At 28.2% G+C, this 22,594-nt stretch overlaps 1 protein-coding gene across 1 annotated transcript in view; it reads left to right on the forward strand.

The window, feature by feature from the left end:
- Nucleotides 1-5,969: 5,969 nt before the first annotated feature.
- The window catches only part of LOC129963124 (cytochrome P450 4c3-like), a 35,691-nt gene continuing 19,066 nt past the window's right edge, over nucleotides 5,970-22,594 (forward strand). Inside the window, exons 1-7 of the mRNA XM_056077211.1 lie at nucleotides 5,970-6,692; nucleotides 10,173-10,285; nucleotides 13,750-13,835; nucleotides 14,626-14,816; nucleotides 19,434-19,503; nucleotides 21,627-21,753; nucleotides 22,245-22,406. Coding sequence (XP_055933186.1) covers nucleotides 6,512-6,692; nucleotides 10,173-10,285; nucleotides 13,750-13,835; nucleotides 14,626-14,816; nucleotides 19,434-19,503; nucleotides 21,627-21,753; nucleotides 22,245-22,406 — 930 coding nt within the window. The 5' untranslated portion in view covers nucleotides 5,970-6,511. The remainder of the gene's footprint in view (nucleotides 6,693-10,172; nucleotides 10,286-13,749; nucleotides 13,836-14,625; nucleotides 14,817-19,433; nucleotides 19,504-21,626; nucleotides 21,754-22,244; nucleotides 22,407-22,594) is intronic.

The following is a 22,594-nucleotide window of genomic DNA, read 5'->3' on the forward strand; positions in this document are numbered from 1 at the left end:
CACTTTTTCGCAATACTCCTTGACATTTGCTTTTCTATTTTATATGTATAAGTAATTCGTTTAATACATATTGATATTATCTTCACTTCAATTGATATTATCTTCACTTCAATTGATATTATCTTCACTTCAATTGATATTATCTTCACTTCAATTGATATTATCTTCACATTTTTGCGTTTTCTTCATTCTGAAAAAGTGAAACGGCAGCAAGAACGCCAGGGCAAATTTTTTCAAATCAATAAGGATATAACGATACTTAGTTTTATAATCAATAATTTGATTCAAAATTCCTAACTTATTTCCGATTCAATCGCCTTAATAAAAAAAGGCTGTTTGTTGATTTAGAGTTTTCTCAATCTTATATAAACAAGCATTGCCTTTCACACATTTCAAATAATGGAGTACACCATAGTGATCGACTTTTTCTTTTTTGGTCATGGCTATCTGCATGTCAAATTAAACCGCTTCCGTTTTAATTATTTAATTTTATTAATTTTTTCTATATCAAAATGTCCAAAAAAAATGCAATATTGTATTATGGTTTAGTAAGAGATTTATAAAAATTATTTCAGTTTATGTCGTTTTTAAATTGGTTCTTTTCTTTTTAAGTTGTTTTTAAATAAATTAGATACAATATTCTCATATTTATTTGAAAGATTCGTGTGAATGATAGTGATTGAAAAAAGTCAATCCATCTTACATCCAAAACTCATAATAAACAAACCTGCTTGTGTAATTTAACGTCTAAATGTATGTTAAATAGATATAATACAAGAGAGGAAGTACCAACATTTTTACTTTCTCCTATACGAAGTATATAAAGGAAAAGTATAGTTATCGACAAGAAATTCCACCTCGAGATTTTGATGAATCTTCAAGTTTCAGACCTCTCCAAGCCCATAAAATAATTCTTCTAGAGTTATGTTTGTCTGTTGGTTTGTCTGTGTATGATACTTCAAAATCGCTTTTAGCTAAATGGATAAAATTTAATATGTCTTAACATCAAATTTGTAAATTGTTTGCAAAATGTTTAACAAAATTCATCTAAAGAAAGTTTGATTGTTTGAGTGCAAAGAAACACGATGGTTACAAATCAGCAATAAATAAATAAAATAAATTTGATACACAATTTTATCATTTAGAATCGATATGCCTATAACAGTTTAAACCAAATCCATCAATTAGCTAATTGTTTGCTGCTTTGTACTTTAACATCATGCAAACATGATAAAATTGTAACCACTTAGGGATGTGTAATTTGGTATGAGATGGCATCTTTATGGCTTTAAAATTGTAATTCTGTATCAAAATTTTCAAACTAATGTTTTAACGGTTGATAAATTTTTTGTAAAGTGCATACTTTTTTTGTTTTGTTTGTTTACTATACTACGCATAAAAAGGTCCTCTTTTGTGGAAAGTAGCTTTCACAGTCTTTCCCAAAATTCGCAATTTTTATGTCAGGAGAAAGAGAATAACATCCTTATTGATAGAATGGTAGAAAGTTTCAGGTTGAATTTTCTTCTTTTTTTCTTTTGCTTTCTTGTGTTTTTGTTTCCAGAATAAATTTTGATGTCTTGTATTTGAATTATTTTTCCCGACTGCTTCTTCGGATGTATAAAGTGTCGTGGTAGTAGGACGAACAAAATAAATGATAACTACTCTAAAAAAAGAAAAATTCTGTACTGTAATACATTGCACTCTGGAACTTCTTGGACTCTGAGATATTACTATAAATTATTACTTGCAATTTTGAAATTATTACTTGCATTAATTCATCTAAAATGCCTAAATTAATCTTTTGTCCTTTCTAGTATGGTAGTTGGTTCTCACCACCCGGGAAGGAACAGAAATAGCGTGGGATCGGCTATTTCCTACCGATGACGGGACGCACCCCACTGGAAAGGTTGAACCGTGGCCGGAGATGGGTCTTTGGACTCAACCTCAGTTCCTCTTACTCATAAAAATTTCATTTTATTTCGATATTTATATTCGTAAATCCTGCATATTTATAAAATATTTTTCACATTTGCTGTTTACACGAGAACAAATATTCTATTCATTAGTGAGCGAGACTATCCCTGAAAATTCGTGTTTTGAATGATATATAATTGAAATTAGTTTTGGGGGATGACAAACGTGGGAAAAAGCGAATTGTATAAGAATGAAAAGAAATAAAAAGTTATGCAAAAAATGTTTCCAATGTATTATCTGAATGTTTGATTTTCTTTAGAGATTGAATATTCATAACAAAGCTGTTTCAGGTACATTGAAACTCTTTAGCCTTTTTCTTATCTAAACAGAAAAAAAAATCGTATTGATAATGACAAACTGTATGTCCTTTTGACACTGAAATAGATTAACAGATTTCTGAAAGTTAAATACATTGTTAACATCCGTAAAAGATTTAATTTCAAACGAAATCAAATCTAACTCAGCTGATTTTTAACTTAGTCTAGCATAGTAAAGAAACAGTGTTACAATAAATTAACATGAAATCATATATAAAAAATAAATGATATATTTTTACTATTCTATGCAATGCTTAAGTTAATGCCAAGTTTAAGTTCGTTTAAAACCTTTTGGTCTACTGGCCTTTGGCCCTGGACAAAAATAAATCGTATTGAATAGACAATTTATAATCACCGAATTGAGCATTTTTATCTTTTTAAACGTATTAGCAAGATATTTCTTTTAGAATTTATTTTTCGTTTGTTGCTGTCCTAAATCGAGGGAACTTACACGCATTAAAATTCTAAATCTAGATTTATTTAATGATTTTATTCTAGTTGATAAATTATTCAGGTGATAAAAAATGGCAACTGGTGTTCAAATTATGATTATTTTATCGTACTGGCGGAGTCGAATTTCTGTGACTGCGATGTCTCTCATTACTTTCAAAATCGATGAAACTTTGTACAGTAGCCGAAACAAAATACGAAGGGTAGATGACTTCAATAATTCAGAGATTTATTATTCATTTTTATGAAATTGGTATCGACAAAAATAATTCCAGTAGACAAGTGTATTTCGATTAATTCAAATGATCAATAAATTAATATAATTAGTTAATTTAACGAATATAAATAATTAAACACTATTTCGAAATTTTTATTTAGTTTTACTCATTGCACAATGGATTTCTCTCATTTTCACCCCTCTTCTCTAATATTAGAAGTTTAATTTGAAAGATATTGATTCCATTTTAATTAATACAAAAATGTTTTTGCTGAAACTAAGCATGTTTTGTTCAAAATATAATTACAGGAAATAGAATCGTGCATCACTGATATCTTATGTGTATTACAGAATATCTTTTATAAATGATTTTAAAGGATTATTCAAAAACATTTTTCTGATTCGATATAAAACTTCGCTTACTATAATGAATTTTCAAGTGATTTTGAAACAATTTTCAAGTGATAAGTTCCATAATATAATTTTACACATCCAATTATACAGAGGTATATTAGGGAGGTTTACATATTATTAAAACATTTTCTGGGCCATTTTTAGTTTATTTTTGAGTTCTATTAAAAGTACTTTTTAAATGTTCGATCTGATAGCTATTTCTGCTCGATTCTGCGTTGAATTTTGATTTTCATGATAGAAAGGATTTTCGTAAAATTTCCATTCCATTTCTATTACCTTTGAGTGCCTACCAATTGTTATTTAGTTTAATTTAGTTTACTTTTCCGTTTTAAAGAAACACTGGGGCTAATTTGGAACATTTTGAACCGCGGTCAGATGACGAGGACGGTACCTGACCTGGCACCCCCTCTCCAAACTTCATCACCACACCAGCGAACTACCAATTGTTTAAGTTTATGCTTAGAAAGAGTTTTTTTTTCAGCAGACTAAAGGCACAGTTTCCAATTACCAGGGAATATTGCAAAAATTTGTTTAAAAGTTATATGTGAAATACCTGCATTAGTTTTCACTTTTTCAAGGAATGCAGCTGTATTTTTCGAAGTATGACTTGTAGCGTCTTAATGAAATTTCATCTTTTGAAAGTTATTGAATAAAAGAATGAAATTCCATCTATAAATAATAGGCATGAAACTTTTCTTGATATAACGTTGCGTGAATTTTAGCGTTTTTTTCAACCATTCTTTTATTCTTAATTTTTCATTATAAGAGAATCCTATGTAATCATAATCCCTTTACTGAAATTTTCTTTGCATTGTTGGAACCAGGTTTTGTACATTTTTTTCTCTTTATTTGCTTTAGTAAATAGAATTATTTTTTTTCTAGTCATTTAGACCATGCTTTATCAAGGGTCACAATGCATTTCCATTTTTCTTATTAAATAATTTTCATATAGGGTTCCACAAGATGTTCTCCGTTCAACCAAATGCCTTATCAAAAGTTGGGGAACATTATGTTTTTTTAAACATTTTAAAGTTGTAAATCGTAGTTTATTATTTTATTTATTGCTGCGACAGATGTATTGGAAGAATCGTAACTGATTTCTGCGGATTTTCTCTTGTTACCAAAAATTTCTCTTTAGGTATTTTTAAAACAGTATTCCTTTTTCGAGTATTCGTTTAAAGTCTCCTTTCTATAAAAAAGTAATGATTGGTGGGTTTTTTTTTTGGATGACAGATTTTGTTTATTTTGAACTCAGAAAGCTTAATACTGTGATTTCATAACAATTTTGAATTATGGGATAGGATTTTTTTTGAGAAAATGAAAAAAAATTTGTCCTTTAATCCCCAGCATGTTACTATTTGGCATTTTTAAAAAATTTAAAAGTAGCAGACGATATTTTTTTATTGCAATAAATAAATTGTTGCGATAAATTTTTATTCCAAAACATTTTTTTTTGAAATTGTTCCAAAAATATGTAAATATCTTCTATATAGCAAAAGGTAATAAACTAAAAAGCACTGCACTTGAAGGAATTATTTGTATATAAATCCATATTTGCTATAAATAATATGGGATTATTAAATTAATAATAATTTCAAACGCTGATAAAAAACTTTTCCTTCATTTATTTTTCTTGAAAATATCATGATTCATATTTCTTTTATTTAATACATTAACATGTTTTTCTAGATACAGTTTTTTTTGGTGAGAATTAACCTTTTAATTGAAGCTTTGACAACGTAATGACAAGTTGATAAAAGCTGATTCTTTTCGTGTAAGTATAATGAACCATTTCAGATGAACTTTAATTTTCACATGAAATATATTGTTGGGAAATATATTTAAAATAATTTATAAAAATTAATTTAAAACAGAAAAATTTGAAAAATAATTGATATAACTTAAACTATAAATTTTTAAATTTTAACATGTTCTAGAAATCATTTTTTGTTATTGTAATATTTTCTGAAACTCTTGGGAAACGCCAAAGTTTCGTTAATTGCTCTGACTTGCACATTATCACCGTCCACAGTAAATATGCCTTTCTGGAAACTTTGAATAAAATAGTCTAACCAATAAAGCGCTAACACACACACACACGCGCGTTAATTTTGCTATAAATAAAAGATTAATATCACCTAATCTGAAAATCAATATTTATCTAGCTGAGATTATAGAATAGAATTAAATTGTTATCGAGTTTAATAAAGAGTAGTTTTTATAAACAATAACAAAAGATAAAGTATGCGTGTGACTTCTACGATCGACAGTTGGTGATCGTTTTCAAATTTTTTCAGGCAGTTTTCATTAATCGAAAATTATAAAGATACTCATACAATTAATAGGATGTGATGCTTTAACATTTCAGCTTTTCTGTCATGCAAAAAATTTAACGTATTTTATTTCACTATTTTTTCACAGCTAAGTTTTAAAAAAATTGAAAAGAGTATTAATCTATTTATTTAGAATTGTCTTCCATTATTTTGTGCAGTATCATAATGTTCATTAAGTGAACATAAAAACATTTCGTTAATTAATTAAGGAATTGAAATGTCAAAAAATATCGTCAAACGATTATTTGACTCGTTTAACATTAAAAATGCTATTTTTCAAAAGCTTATATCTGTCAAGATTTTCATCAAAATTATTTAAACTTGTTATCGGCTAATTTCAATGCAAGATATCGATTCAGCGAAATTGCGAGATAACAATTCGCTGAATTTTCATGGTTAATCAGTTCATTGATCAGTATTTAAAAAAACCCTGTTATTTTGAATTATTTCCATCGATATTAATTCTGTGAAAATGAGATAATACAAATACAGGAGTTATAAAGGCACATTCTCTCTCTCACTCTCTGGTTTTAGCAGTTGTTCTTTATTCAGGGATAACAATCCATTCCAGAGATGCTGACAAAATTTTAAATAATTCAAAATATTAGGATAAAATATTTTGTTGAAACAAAGAATAAAAAAGAATCAATCATATCTCAATTATTGGATTTTTTTTTACTTCGAAAATGATTTAGAATCTCAGGAACTTATCTGAGTCGATAAACCTGATAAGAAAAGCAATTTCATTAAAAAAAAAAGATCTTCACAAACTTTGCGAAACTCTGGCTTCTGAGTGACCATCTAAAATGTTTGTCCCCGTTGTGCTAATTGGGATTGCTTTTATGATGTTTCTAAAATATGCCTTTTACAGACAGAAATACAACCAAGAATTGCCAGGAAGACAGCTGAGATTCTTTGATGTTTTAGGCAACGTACCTGACATTCCTTTCAAAGTACACAGAAAATTAGGATTATCTTTCAATGTTTGTGAGTATGCATAGCTTGAAATATTTTGTGTGCATTTTGAATACTTATATAAACTAATATTATGCATATTATTTGTTGTTGTTTCTGATGGCACTTGTCATAGACAAGTCCGCTGACTAAAATGCATATTATTTAGTTTAATTAATGAAAATATGAACATTTTTTAAAATCTTTTAAAGAATGTTTTGAAAAATATATGAATGCATGTGTGTATCCCAATAAATGTATTATCACTAAGCCTTTTGATTTGGTTTGGTTATATTAACGTCCCGTTTAAAGCAACTCTAGGGCTATTTTGGGATGGATCTCGTAATTTTGAACCGACTAAGCCTGTTGAAACATAGCAATATGGCTAATTTAATAAAAGTGTCATTAATTATAAATTCCGAACCTCACAATCTGTTTCTTTGACCTACTTTTAATAATTTTTCGATGATTTTTGTATTATATATTATTCTATGAGGAATAAAAATGATTGCCTTTTTACTTATATATTAATTCTATCAAATGGAAATTCTGAGTAACAAATTAAACATTCTTGAATTTTACTTTAATATGATGATATTCATAGATTAACTATTCTTTAAACTATTCTAACTAGGCAAAAAGCTCTACAAGGCAAATTGTTGGGCATAGAACTACCAAATTTCTCGTATTGTAGATGTTTAGTCCCAAAGTACTTTAATAGAATTTTGATTAAATTTTTAACTAAAAGTTAATCGAAAATTTTTCCATTTTGTTCATTAATTTTGATGCATGTTTTTGGATGAAAACTATTTTTTCATCTTTTTAAATATTTATATCATCAATATAATTTCAGTGTTATCAATTTTGTATCTGTAATCCTTTTTCTATAATTTTAATAAACTTTTGAAAATATTTTATATATACTTTGTATTAGTAATTTTCATTGTTTCAGTACTCTATTTAATAAGACGCGTACTGTATCTACATTACATGATTTTTTGTGTACGTTTTTGTTGACATAATTAAGATAAAATTTTAAAAAGTAATACAAAGACGAATTAATTTTAAACATTAGACGAATTAATTTTAAACAATGATTCCGCTACGATTTATGGAACTAGAAATTCAGATCTTTTTAAATTGTTTTGTTTAATTTATGTACAAAATTTTTAACATTCTACAAATTTTGCTTTGAATGTAAATTCTTTTCTATTTATTGATGAATTAAACGTTTCATAATAAATAATTTCATAATCTGCATATACGTTCGTGAAATAACTAGATAGGAAATAACTAGAATTCTACTATGTACCATTGCAAATTACGGGTACATTTTACCAACCTAGATGTTATTAAATATTAAAATAATTATAATAGTTATTCTGACAATCTAATAAAGGAAGTAAGCGATCAACAAGAAAAATCGCACATGATTTGTATTATTTAATTACATACAATTTGCAGTAATTGTAATTTTATCATAAATAATCATGCTGGCGGGCTGTGTACGCATATATAAAAAAAAAAACGAAATTGTCACCATTTGCCTTCTAAGCTTCTGGATCGAATTGAAACAAACTTTACTTATTTATTAGCTGATATACCCAGCATTTTTAGGAATTAAAACTCTTTCTTGGCTAATATTTTTACTTTAAAAATTACTTTTACATAAAATAATTTAATATGCAAAATCCTTTTAACATCTAAAGCGTTTTCTTTTAAATTAAAAATGGGATTATCAATTGTACCAAGCGAAATTTAAAAACCTCTGATTGTTAATTTTCATTAAAAGTTATTAATATATATGTTATATAAATGCCTCAAATTTTGTTCCCAAATACCGAGGCCAAAGAAGAATTTATAATGAATGGTTGAAACATTTAATTAATTAAAAAAAAACTTTTTATATTAGTAGTAGACTCAGGGGACTAGTAGACTAAGGCGACTAATTGGTTCGTCGTTAGTGGTATTGGTTATAATAATTTTGCATACATCTTTTTTCATGCAATTCCTTGTTCATGATAACGCCAAATTCTCTGATATTAAAGTCATGTTATTTTAATTATTTCTTATATAAGATCTGTATATTGTGTCCTTGAGCATTTATTACAGAGATCAGTCCCATGACATCATGATCCTATTAAAAATGTAAATAATCGGTTTATATTTCCTATAAATTTCGCTGTATTCTATAAACATCCTTATCCTATCATAAAATACATAGATGCTAAGCAGAAGCCTTGATTTTTAACTTTCAACAACAGGAAAAAAATCGCACGGTAAGATAATTGAGGAAACAATTCAAAAGATTTGAATTTTGAAGTAACAAAGTAATTATTGTTGGGAATTAAAAAAAAAATGAGAGAATGAAAGAAATCAAAGAAAAGAAATTGCCAGAATTCGGGGAAAATGCACAGGACTATTAAATTTATATCATTAAAAATGATTTTTTAATTTTTAAAACGATAATTTCCATAGTTTTATTCTTTTATTATTGCTTTCATCATTTCATGTTTTTATTATTACGTTCATTATTTTATTCTATTATTATTTTTTTCCCTTTGTCTGCATGAATATTTTTTTAAACAAACGTAAACATTAAAAACATCTCGAACCCATTTCATGATACTTTTTATACACATTTAAGATTTGATTAAATTAGTATTATCAAATGATATAATTATTTAAAAAATATTATCTGTTCTAGATAATCGTTTTCTCGTATGATAGTTTCATATCCATTTATTTACATTTTCTTATTCCTATGAATTTCTAACTAAATTTTTTTTATCTCTATGTTAACAAACAAAGATACAGAATTTGCATAAAATCGATTATGCATAATTTAATTTTGTCCTATTTTTTATAATTAACTGTCTCTAAAAAGCTTAAAAAATATTATACGAAATTATTTCGTGTGAAATAATTTATTCTTTGAAGAAAAAAGGAAATATTCTAATATAGCTTCAAAAGTAAAAAATAAAAAAAATGTTTCGGAAAAAATTAAAGAGATTTTCAAGAGGTTTTTGGTATTTTTCTGAAAAAAATTCACAAATTTTTTTTTGTCAGAAAAATTCATTTACCAGCAAAAATATAAGTTACGGTTGATATAAATAATGAAATATTAATAATAATACCCATTTAAGGCGAATAATCGTTTTATTACATTGATCTGTTATTAATAAAAATCGTTTGTTGTCAATAACTTGCGATTAATGACATTGTTCGTGAAGTGTAGAAAAATCTCACGGTCTCTGAATTAATATTTCGATCAATTGTGCTGAATTTTTTCTTTTTTGTTAAAGTTAACATCTTGGCTTCTGTGCAAAAAAAAAAAAAAAAAAAAAAAAAAAAAATCCTTTTTAATAAAAATTTGAAAAAAAAAACATTTATTACAAAACTATGAAATATTTTTGAAAGGTAAGGGAAGTTTTTAATATAAAATGATTACAAAACAAAATATAATTTAAAGAAGTAATAATCTTATATAAGGTATTTTTCTGTTCTATTTAGCTGTTCAACAAGCCTTTGGTGGTTATGCACGTTTATTTCGAAAAGAGAAATTGTTCTGCTTCTGGATAATTTACTTTCCTTTTGTCTTTCTTTTAAACGCTGAAGCAGTGGAGGTAAGTGTTAGGGATAAATTGAAAACGATTCTTCTAATCTACACTTATATAAAGCTCAATGTGTGGTGTTGGCGCTCTACAAATCAGACTGTTCGACCTACAGCTACCAAATTTGGCACATGCATACCTTGGAGGTCGGAAATGTGCACCTGGGGTCCATTTTTTTTGAATTTTTAATAAGAATTTTAATCATTAATTAAAAACTAACTTTCCCGCCAAAAAACTCTTCATTTCCCCACCGCCAAATGAGTACGGCTTTTTTTTTTCTTTTTTTTTCCCACGCTAAAGAGGATAGGCTTAAGAAATTTTCTGCAGATTATTTCAAAGGATTCTGTTTATTTTATTAATGTTTGATGCATTTAAAATTAAACATTGTTAATTAATCGATGTCTCAGATTCATTCTGAAGTACTTTTGAATTAAAATAAAACAGAATAAAGGAAATTTAAAACTTCTAATCTGTATAGCGTTACCCCAACTGGAGTATAAAATTTACGCATTTGCGTTACCATAATTGGCGTTGAAAATTCACGCATGCGCATTGTGTTCTGATTGTTGACAACTATTTTCAACGGATATTGAAGGTTTAATATGTTTTCGACAGATTATTTCAAACGATTCTGTTTATTTTTTTAGTGTTTGATGCATTTAAAACTAAACATTGTTAATTAACCGATCTGTTCACGATGAATCTGAGAAAATTTTGTTGAAAACTTCTTGAGATATTATATAAATTAAGAAAAATATTCTTTAGTGCCCATAAGGTTTAAATACTCAGTGACTCTGTTTTCAATACTCATATTTAAAAAAAAATGCTCCGTTTCAGTAAAAAAAAAATATTATTATATTAATTGCAGTTTAATCATTTCCACTTTAATTTAAAGCATAAATTCTACGGGAGCTAACAGAAAATTAGAGAGATACATATTACGTTATGGCTGAAGGCCTTTATAATATTATGAGTGAATTATATGACTATTAAAATTTGAAGTTTTAAAATATTTCAATGAAGAAGCAATTAAAATGGGAGTTCCATAAAATTTTTAATTATTAAAATTTTAACTTGTATTAAGATTGGCGAACCGGCTGGTCGCCTAACGGATGCGGACTTGATTTAAATTATTTTTAGGCTAGTTTTATGCTTTTGTAATTAAATTGTATTTATGTTAGTCATATATTTTTTGTATATATTTATAGTTTTAAGTACATCGGTTTTTTAAATAGTTTTTTAAACCTGTTTTAGACCGATTATTTTAAATGATTCTATTTATTTTCTTAGTGTTTGATGCATTTAAAATCAAACATTGTTAATTAACCGATCTGCTCATAATGATCTGAGAAACTTTTGTTGACAAATTCTTGAGATATTACATAAATTAAGAAATATATTCTTTAGTGCCCAAAAGGTTTAAATGCTCAGTGACTCTGCTTTCAGTAATCATATTTAAAAAAAAATGCTTTGTTTCAGTAAAAAATATTATTATATTAATTGCAGATTAACATTTCCACTTTAATTTAAAGCATAAATTTTACGGGAGCTAACAGAAAATTAGAGAGATACATATTACGTTATGACTGAAGGTCTTTATAATATTATGAGTGAATTATATGACTATCAAAATTTTAAGTTTTGAAATATTTTACTGAAGAAGCTATTAAAGTAGGAATTCGATAAAATATTTAATTATTAAAATTTTAACAAGCATTAAGATTGGCGAACCGGCTAGTCGCGAAAGGCGGCTAGTATAGTAACAAAATCAATTTATATGATATTGCATTTACATAAGAAATGTAATATAGATGCCATCCCAACATTCATAAGCATCATAACGTGCGGATTTATCTGTAATTAATGGTTTATACTTTATTTTCAAGCTGCATATTGTGGAGTAAAAAATATATTATCATTTGATGTTATAGTAAATAAATAAAAATGTCTGACATTATAATTTTTTTCTATTACTTTAGAATTTTGCATTATTAAAAGACAACGAGATAATTCAATATTAAGTTTTCAGCTAACATCAGACTGCATAATGCAAAGTGTCATCTTTACCTCTAAAAATCTGAGTCAATACATTAATATAGATATTAATTGTTTATAAATTAGATCTTTATTTATTAAATAATTTAATTAAAAAAATCAGTTAAAGTTATTAATTTCAGAAAGATAAATGGTGGCAAATTTTGCCAATTAGAATTGCATATTCTAATTATTCCATTGAAACTTACTCATTCTTATAAAAAAACACCAGGCATTTAAACAAAGTTTTAATATGCTATTTAGAATTCAATTGCTGAAAAAATATGTAACGGGTAACAAGAAATAAATCATTATTTTAATCAGGGGAAGAATTTTTTTTATCATGAAGATGCGCATTTACATGTACGCGTGAGATTCGAACTTTGAATTGGCATTCACATTTCAAATTATCTTATGTTTAAATTATGTCATTTTATGTTTATATTATCTTATGTCATTTCAAGTTTATCATAGAAAGATAAGAGTTCCTACTTCGGCCATCAAGTTTCGCCTTTTACAGTCAATACGTGAGCAGTCAAAAGTTGCCACTCACAAAAAAAGAAAAATAACTCTTTTTTATGAAGGACAACATTTATGTTCATTGTGGCAACATTTTTTTACAAGTGATATTCCCCCCCCCCCATAATATTGCAATGAATAATATTGTCAGTTGTAAATTATTTCTTAATATTTTCTATTACTGATTATTTAACGCAAAATTTATCATGAAAACTTCCTTTAGTTTTTAAAAATTTATTTAAAGATTTTAAATCTTGCAAGTCAGTAATCATCATAAAACGGAAATTTTAATTTTTGAAAAATAATAATAAAAGAACAATTAAAAAAATTCTAAACTGACTGTTTCATCCATAAAATATATCGTTTTCAAGTATTTCTTTTTCATACATTAGAATGTATAGAGAGAAAGCATTCGACAACATTATTTGTTTTCAGGCTTCCCCATAATTATCATGAAAATCAACAGATTAAAACACATATGAATCAAATTAGTTGATAAATTATTTTAAATTTAATTCTTCTCAATTAATGAAGGAATTATTTATTTATTTACTTTTTCATTTATATAAAAATGTGACTATTTACTTTTTCGTAAAGAGGTTATATATCGAAAACGTTTAATGTTCTGATTTAGTTATTGAAAAATTTGCTTTGAAAAACCTATTCTATGAATTTATTCTCAAATTAAAGAAAATTTTAGCAAGACCTGTTCTGCATAATCGCCTGTTGAGAATAAATTCATAGAATAGGTTTTATTCTATAGGCTTTAGTATTCTCTATCATATGTATTACATCTGAAATTTACAAAGTAACACTAAGAGCTTTATTAACATAATAATTGGCATATTCTACGAGGGGGTGGCATATTTTACAGGGTGGTGGCGGCATATTTTTACGATGATGGCTTAAATCTTTTCTTCCAGGCACTGATTAATGGAACTAAACACATGGAAAAGGTGTGGTCATACAATTTTCTTCATCCTTGGTTGGGCACAGGACTGTTGACTAGGTATGTGTCAGTGTCATCATTTGAAGCCTCACAAGTTTTGTCTGAATTAAAACGAGAATTAGTTATTAACACTGCTCGTTATGTGCAAAAATAATTTTAGTTAGATGCAATAAATTTAAATAAACGTATATTCCATATTTACAAATGGATAAAAATATTTTGGAATATTGCCCTTAAGCATACACATAACATCCAGCGTGCAATTCGTAATCGGATTTACGGACAATATTTGTGGACTGAAAAAAAATCAGAGCATAATAGTGCATAATTTTAAAATTGATTACCGAAAAATTAAGCTGTGAGATTTAGAATTAAATTTTTTTTTGAAGATATCAAATTATGTTACTTGAAACAATAACATAGAAGGATTATATAAGTTATTTATATTAATAAAATTCCAATTCTTATCTATTATAGAATAAAATTGCGTTATATATTAAATGCATGTTCAAGGTGCCCTAACTGCAACATCTAAATATTCAATTAATTGATATCTCTCAGCCAAGAGTGTTAGAATAATTGGAAAATATTGGCATTTTGGAAAATATTGGCAAATGATAATGCTCTCAATGCAGATTAAATATGACTTTGAAAAAAACTTAAAGTGATATTTTTATAGATGCATGATTTCAGATGTTATAAAAATAATCGCTTTTAATCGAGATAATTAAAGATTATTTGTTCATTTTTTTTAGCTATATACCAAAAGTGAGAAATCTCATCGTTGTTTTAATTAAAAGAAAATTTTCAATTTTTGAGAATTATAAGGTATTTAATTTTTTTTTGTCAGCCATGGTTCCAAGTGGAAATCTCGAAGGAAATTATTGACAGCCTCTTTTCACTTCGATATTTTGAAGGATTTCCTGCCGATTTTCAATAAACAGGCACAAATCTTGGCGATGAGGTTAAAGAGGGACATAACAAAGGATTTTATTGACATTGTAACGCCTGTAACACTCTGCAGTCTTGATATTATTTGCGGTAGGTATAGATAGGAAAACACTCATTTGAAGCATTATTGATCTTTATATATTCCCCTCATATACATCTATCTTTATGATAGTCCCCTATACTTCTTTAAATTTTATATTCATACTATAGTGATATGAAACGATTTCTGGGAAATTGCTTTATTGCTTTCAGTAGTATGTTGGAATAATAGCATGAATACGTTTTTGTAATGAAATGAAATGTGAGAATAAAGATGAAAAAATAAATTTTTTAAAAAAAGGAATGATACCTTAACTGAATATAACGACTATTATTAATATGAATTTTATGGAAGATGCAATAACTTCTTGAATTCTGAATAACATTTCAATTTTTAAATTATTACTTAAGTTTCAGCATTTTCGACATTTTTAACTTAATGGTAACCATACTACATTATATATGTAATGTATTACGAATCCTGTCGACTAAATAATAAGAAACATTATTTTGGTTGAAGCAGAATGCAGGTTCGATAGCAGTTAAGAGACTTTGTAGTTTTAATTTCGTTTCATTCTCTCTTTAATATCCATCCAGGAAAGCATAATTATTAACAAGAAGGTGCAGCACGGAACAAAAGCAGAAGGCAAAAAGGGACGAACAAATGATCACTAGTTTTATATAACATAGGATTTCTGGCCAGGCGCCAATTCAATACACGTGGTGACCTTTGACACCTTTTCAAGGGCAACCGAAGATATCACTTTCTCTTGATACGTAGTGCTGATGGCGCATTATTTTTACAGAGGAATTAATTAAACCGAAAGTGGAATCGGATCACGAAATAAGAGAATATTTTAGAATGAAGTTACGATGGGCTAAATTAAGATAAAATTTTGGAAATTAATTTGGATTAAATTAAGAGTTTAAATACCATTACATATATATATATAATGTAACATGTTACACGAAGGCACGAATACACACCAAACGACAAGAGGATCAGATATAGCCCAGACGTGACAAGCAATAAAAATCAGCACTCCTAACAAACAGCAGAACTTAATAAACAACACAAAGTGCTCAGGCAGAGAACTCGTTTAATTATTAACTAGATCTGAGCTCAAATGACTGCCTCCCGCATAGTCTTCCCTCCTTTTATAGTTCTCGAGACCGGGCAGAGAAGGATATCGAAAGATCATCTTAAATTGCGTCCTAATGGACTTTAAGCCAAAAATTCTAGAAGATTCTGTTCACATCCATTTTGTCGTCAAAGTTGCCAAATTCGTCGCCAAATCACCAAAGGATCTCCAAGTTTGATATCAAGCCCAGGTGTCCTTGATCTGGCATTCGATCTGCATCCAATATAGCTGTCCATGATGCTTTCTTTCCTGTTAGGAAAGTAATTGTGCTGGGAAGTAACATTAGAGATTCGTTATCTACATCTACATCTATATCTATATATATATACTATAAGATATGGCTTTCTATGGTTGTATAATCTGCCATATTGTTAATACAATAACATCATTTTTCGTTTCGTTTTTGCTTTTAATTCTATGTTGCCAGATCTTTTTCCCTTCGGTCTTTTTTACTTATGAAAATTCCAAGAAAAAAGTAGCAAATAAATAAATAAATAAAAATTCTAAAAAAAGAATTATTATGTAATCGTTTTAAAAGGAAAAAAAATTGATACTACATAGAATCATTATACAGTCTGAGTATAGCGTTCACACCTAAAGTACAATAAATAAAAGCAACTGAGAATTTTAATGAATAAAATCTTAGATGGTTGAATTATATAATTATGAACTTCAGGCACAATCCATTACAAAAGATCATCCATAAAAAAAGTTTGAAATTATAATAATAAATTTTATACTTATAAAGGAAGAAATAAGAAATACTGAATTATTTTAATGTATTAATAGCGTCAATTAGATATCATTATTCTAGTGTAGGATCTATTTTGAAAATATCTTTGAAATTTCATAATTAACCTTTAAGAAGGCGCGCCCGAAAAATAACGTCGATGGGCGCGCTGTATCTCACAGATACACGTTATATAGAGAGACAGCTTTTATTAGTTTTTCACCTGTTTATTACAATACAACATGTACGTAAAAAGCACAGTATATTTTCGACAAAATTACATATTTTACAATTATTAATTTATTAAAAAATACTATAACTGCAGTAAGTTTCATTCTGTTACATTCTAAGACATTCCGTTATTATTTTAAGTTGTCTAAATTTTTTTGCTGCATGATAGACAGATAAATGAAGCATGCTGCAAACACAAATAGTTTTTGCACTTTAAGCAATTATACTTTGACAGTCTAGTACGCTTATCTACTGCACATGTGACACATCTTTTTCTAGTACTACTACTGACTTCATTGTTTTTTTTTCTCCATCGTTCTGGGTTCCTTTGTTTTGGCTGTCAGTAACACTTTTCAGTCCTTTTTGAATAGAATTGTGGAAAACCATATCCCGATTCTGATCGCCGTTTAATATGTTCATATGTCAAAGCATTGGACAATATGCGGAGGAAATTTCGCCTACTACTAATACAATGACCGTTACTCATATAAAGTATTTGAGCATTTATGCCAGCGATGTTCAATATTGAGAAAAATACAGTCAACTGCCAACGTTGAGTTTTCCTTGCCACAATGTATGTTTCACACATTTTATCGACTGCATCAACACCACCTTTTGTTTGATTATAAAAGGTGATCATATCTGGTTTTTGTTTATCGCCAGTTTGCTCATCAATAGTTTTATCGAAGTGCATGCTTGATAAAACAATTACATTTTTTCTTTTTTAGGAACGTAACTTACAAGTATTAATTCTCGACGAAATACAAACAAATTTGATGTTACTTCACGCTGTTTAGTTGTTTTAAGCTCTGCAGGAACAAATGCTTTATTTTTTCTAACTGTCCCAACAAGCGACAATCTATCTTTCTGTAAATCAGTCAGCAGTTCAAAACTGGTAAACCAATTATCCAATGTTATGTTAAGTCCACTGACTTTGATTGGTGATATCAACCTTTTTACCACATCTTCTGGTTTATTACTTGCTGAGTAAGGACCATCTGGCTGACATCCTGGATAAATTTCCATGTTGTAAGTGTACAACATTCGGGCGTCATTTAAAGAAAATACCATAGTTATTAGGTTTAGATAGTATGTACTGCCTGAAAGGGCATTTACCTCGAAAGCCTACTAGCATTTCATCAATGGTGCAATTTTCTCCCAAACAATATGATTTTTTGCAATTTTCTACAAATTGTCCAAAGACTTCTCTAACCGCTGCCAGTTTGTCCTTTTCCTTTCTCTCTGCTCGTGAAAATTTACTATCAAATCTTAAACACCTTTTTAAAAACATAAATCTCTTTAAGCCCATCACAAGACGAAATTTTTCAATTTCATTATCCTGGGTGTCCCATAGTTCTTCTAAATTTAGACGACTAGCTCGGTATACACCAGCTAAATATAGCAAGCCAAAGAATGCCTTGGTTTCGATAACATCAGTGAGTCGGGAATCTCTTTCACGAGAATATCACCTGTGGATCACCTGTCTTGGATTGTTGCAATATACTCATTTGTATAGGCTACTATATAGATCAACATGGAGTCATCAATTAAATAATTCCAAAAGTCAAAAATATTTTCGCCGTTTCTGGCGGAGCCTCTTGTGCCAGGGAGATGAATTAAAATGTTTTGTTTACCTCTTTTTCTTTTTTGTGTGAAAGGCATTTTTCTCCATTCCCAAGAAGACTCTACTTTCCCTTTTACTTTTTCTTTGCAACGAAACAATCAGCATTATCATTTATATCATCCTCGGAATCAACATGACTCTGCTCTGTTTCAGAGTCTTCGCTTCTCCCTGTTACATTATCAAAAATGTCAGTATTGGTTTCGTCATCGGACTCAATTTCGCTGTCATCACGAAGTAATATACTCATGACTTCATCCAAATCCTCTTTTTTGGTTAAATCATAACGCATATTTACCATTTTAACTCCTAAAGAAAAAAAAACTGTTTTAGGACTTCATGGGGAAACAAGGAATTCACATGTTGCATAAGTAGGCGCGCGTATCTCACAGATACAAATGGCAGTTAACGGTACATTTTTACAAATATGATGTTCAACATTTCAAATACGTTAAAAAGGTATGTTAATACTAGTTACATCATGATAATTTTATATTTAAATACAAAGTTCAATACTTACGTAGATGGGCGCGGTGTATCTCACAGATAAAAGTCTTAAAAAAATATCGCTTGACCGACTGGAAAAACGAAGCAATATTACTAGCTGATGCATGCTTATAAAAGCGGAAGATAGATGTAGCCTGGTTGCGCCATCTATACGTAAAGTAAAGAAACTAAAAAAATAGTAAGCAGTTGTATCTGTCAGATACACGTGTCTTCTTGAAGGTTAAACAGTTTTTTCAATATTAAATCTTGTGTTAGAGAGAAGAATAGGAAGGAAGATATTTGCTGTCATCAATTACTTTTGTACTCTGAAATTCATAGACATATTTTGTATTACTCACTTTTTTCTCTATTTCTTCTCATTCTTTTCTGAGTTTCTAATTGGATCGATCACTTTAGTACATAGTATTACCAAGAGGTTCTCCATTTTTCTTTTACAGAAACAACTTTAGGAGTCTCTATTTCAGCACAAGAAAATGGTGAATCGCAGTATGTGAAATCAGTAATGAGGTAAGCGTACATATGAAATTATTTTAGTATATATTACTTGCGTATGCTGCATATTCTAAGAAGAAACAGTAATTACTGGAAATGTTTTCATTCCCTTTTAGAGAATCGGCGAAATGTGCTTTTAAAACTGAATACTTTTTACTTCAAAGGGATTCAAGTCACTTTTAAAATGAAGATACACTTTTTTCGTTCAAGGATATATGCTAAAATTGCAAAAGCTTTATTGCAATCGTTGTCAGTATGAAAAGGTGTCAGGTGTATCTAATAACTTAAAAAAAAACGTTTTCGAATCTGTAAAAGCTATTTTTTAAATTCTACCTGTTTATACCTGAATTTTGAAATTCAAAAACGGACAAAGCTAGAGAAATGAGATTCAATATTTGATGTCTGCATGAAATTTTAGATTCAAAAGAAAATTTCAGTGTCCACTTATATGGGAACAAAGTTACTTAAGAACATGCTAGATGTATCAAATTCGAATTATTGTTTTATCATTAAAATTATGGAGGACATATTTATAGATTTTGGATTAAAGACATGACTGTGTGGATTATCAGTGGCTATGTCTATTTGTGTATAAGTGAAAGCGTTTACCTAAAAACATTGTTGGCTAGATGGGTGCATTTTAATATATGTTTCTAAATTACTCTAAAACTCTTTTAGGATTCTACTTTGGCGCAAAATATGTCGAAATTTAATCGATATTTATGTTTCTGTACCCGTATTTGTTAGAACATACCAACTCAAAAACTAGCAAGCAAGCTGATATTCGGCTTGATTATGCTTAATGATTTGGCACATTTTTAGCTATCTAAATTTGAGATGTGTATCAAATTTTGTACTAAAATACTAATACTAATATACAAATACTAATACTACTACTAATATACTAATACTCATTTGTATTAAAATAGCATTCAATTAAGTTCTAAAACGCATACATTATCCTCTGTATATTGAGTGTCTCAAAATTTTACCAAGATTTAAATTTTGCTCCATTTGTGTGATAAAGAATAGCCAACAACAACAAAAAAATGTCAGTGACAGTTGACAGTTCAGTGTAATAAAAAATTAAGCTTTACATTAAAGAATATTGTGTTTTCATTGTGAATAATATTTTAAAAATAATGAATATGTAGTTGCAGGATTTCTTTTTGAGCATAAAATATGGTTGGTACCATATACCATATGATTATTACAGTAATGCAAGTACTGCATGAATTTATTATCAGGTCGTGTAATTTAGCGCTTTGAGGATAAAAATTGCCCTCTCCAGAAACTTCGATTTAATACTATCAGATTACTTTTTTCTTCTTTAACAATTGACCACTTAGGATAATTGTAACTGAAATTCATTGATACAGCACTCAGTTTTCTTCATCAATGAGTGAGGGCCTGATCTTGACGTTATACATTTTAGACTTAAAAAAATCCCAAAGAAAAAGGTCTAATGGTATTAAATAGTACGAAAGGTTGACTAATTCTGATAATCAAAACGTGCATTTAGAGGACAAGAAAATGGTTCATGCAGTAATTGAATTTTGTTCTCAGTCTCTTTGATAGATGTCATTGACTGTATTTTGTACAAAAATTCCGAATTATGGTTGTCAGATCTTCATTATTTTAAAAACATGACTCAATAATAAAGACACGTTGTTTTATTGTGTAACGTTCGATTTCGAACATCCATTTGTCACGCTATCTTTTGTTTCATTGGTAGAACTTTATTGCACAAGTGGAGTAAAATCCAGATCTTGAGAGAAGGGACAGCCTTTATATTTTAAAACTAAGCACGAGATGTATATTTAGAAAGTATACGAAAAACTCAATGGTAAACAATATTTTGTACAAGAAAGAGAATTTAGTTGCGCTCATTTGGTTCAAACAGAATTCAGTCGTGTTCAATTAGTTGATCAAACAAAAAAAGTACAAAGCTGCAAAAGTAAGAAATACTTGGGAGCTTCTAATATTGTCAATCATATTTTAGATTTTTTCTTTGAAGCTTGAAGGATTCAATATGGTAGTTGAAACTTTAATTTTGAACACAATTCTTTAACGTTATCTATATTTTTGATAATTCTGATTCATTTACAAAACTTCTTATTTTTTACTCTTATATTTAGAGCATCGGATATTGTTATGGAGAGAATGGCTAATTGTTGGTTGTGGACAGACTTCATATTTCAATTCACTAAAACCGGTAAAGAATTCAAGCATCATCTACAAGTTCTTCATGAATTTACCCGATCTGTAAGTTGGAGAATTCCATTTTCTGTAAAAGGCCATTTATTATAAAATATTAGCATATACATAATATTGTGAATTGATGATTAAAATACGTATGTTGAGCTTCTCCTAAAACTCAGCAAGTTAAGAACTTCCATGATTTGAAATATGTTTCATATTCGGCAATTAAAAATTCATACTAATTCATATAGTCACTTTGAATAACTACAAATTAATGAAAATATAGATAGTTATAATATCACATTTTAAAAATAATTTAATCTATTACATTAATATAAGACATCCCTCTCAAATAAACATAGAGTCTTTAAAACATGCAAGCATTTAGATTAACAGTTAATCATTAAAAAAATTTAGACTTGTACATTTAGATACGTTTCCAATCGTTTTATTCTAATACCATACTTCAACTTTGAATACTATTTGTCACAAACTATGATAAACTTATCTGCTAAGTATCATGAATGTTTTTGGAATATTATTTATTTTTTTAGATCATACGAGAAAAAAAGAAAAGGATCCTTAGTGAAAATCATAACAATCAAGGCAAACGTAAACGGATGGCTTTGATGGATTTATTGCTTGAACATCACATCAAAACCAAAGATTTGACTGAAGAAGATATCAGAGAAGAAGTCGACACCTTTGCTTTTGAAGTAAGGATACACTGAAAGGAAAATATATTTGCTATAAGTGGAATTCTGAAATAAAAACATTTTGTTATTCTCAGAAAAAAAAAGATTTAGTTTATCAAATATTAAAATATTAAAATTCAAAAAAAAGTAAATAATAAAATGTGGATAATGAATTTTATTTTTTTTTCGTATATGAAGTATAGAAAAAG

The sequence above is a fragment of the Argiope bruennichi genome, chromosome 3 (genome assembly GCF_947563725.1).
Source record: "Argiope bruennichi chromosome 3, qqArgBrue1.1, whole genome shotgun sequence".
Classification (NCBI taxonomy): Eukaryota; Metazoa; Arthropoda; class Arachnida; order Araneae; family Araneidae; genus Argiope; species Argiope bruennichi.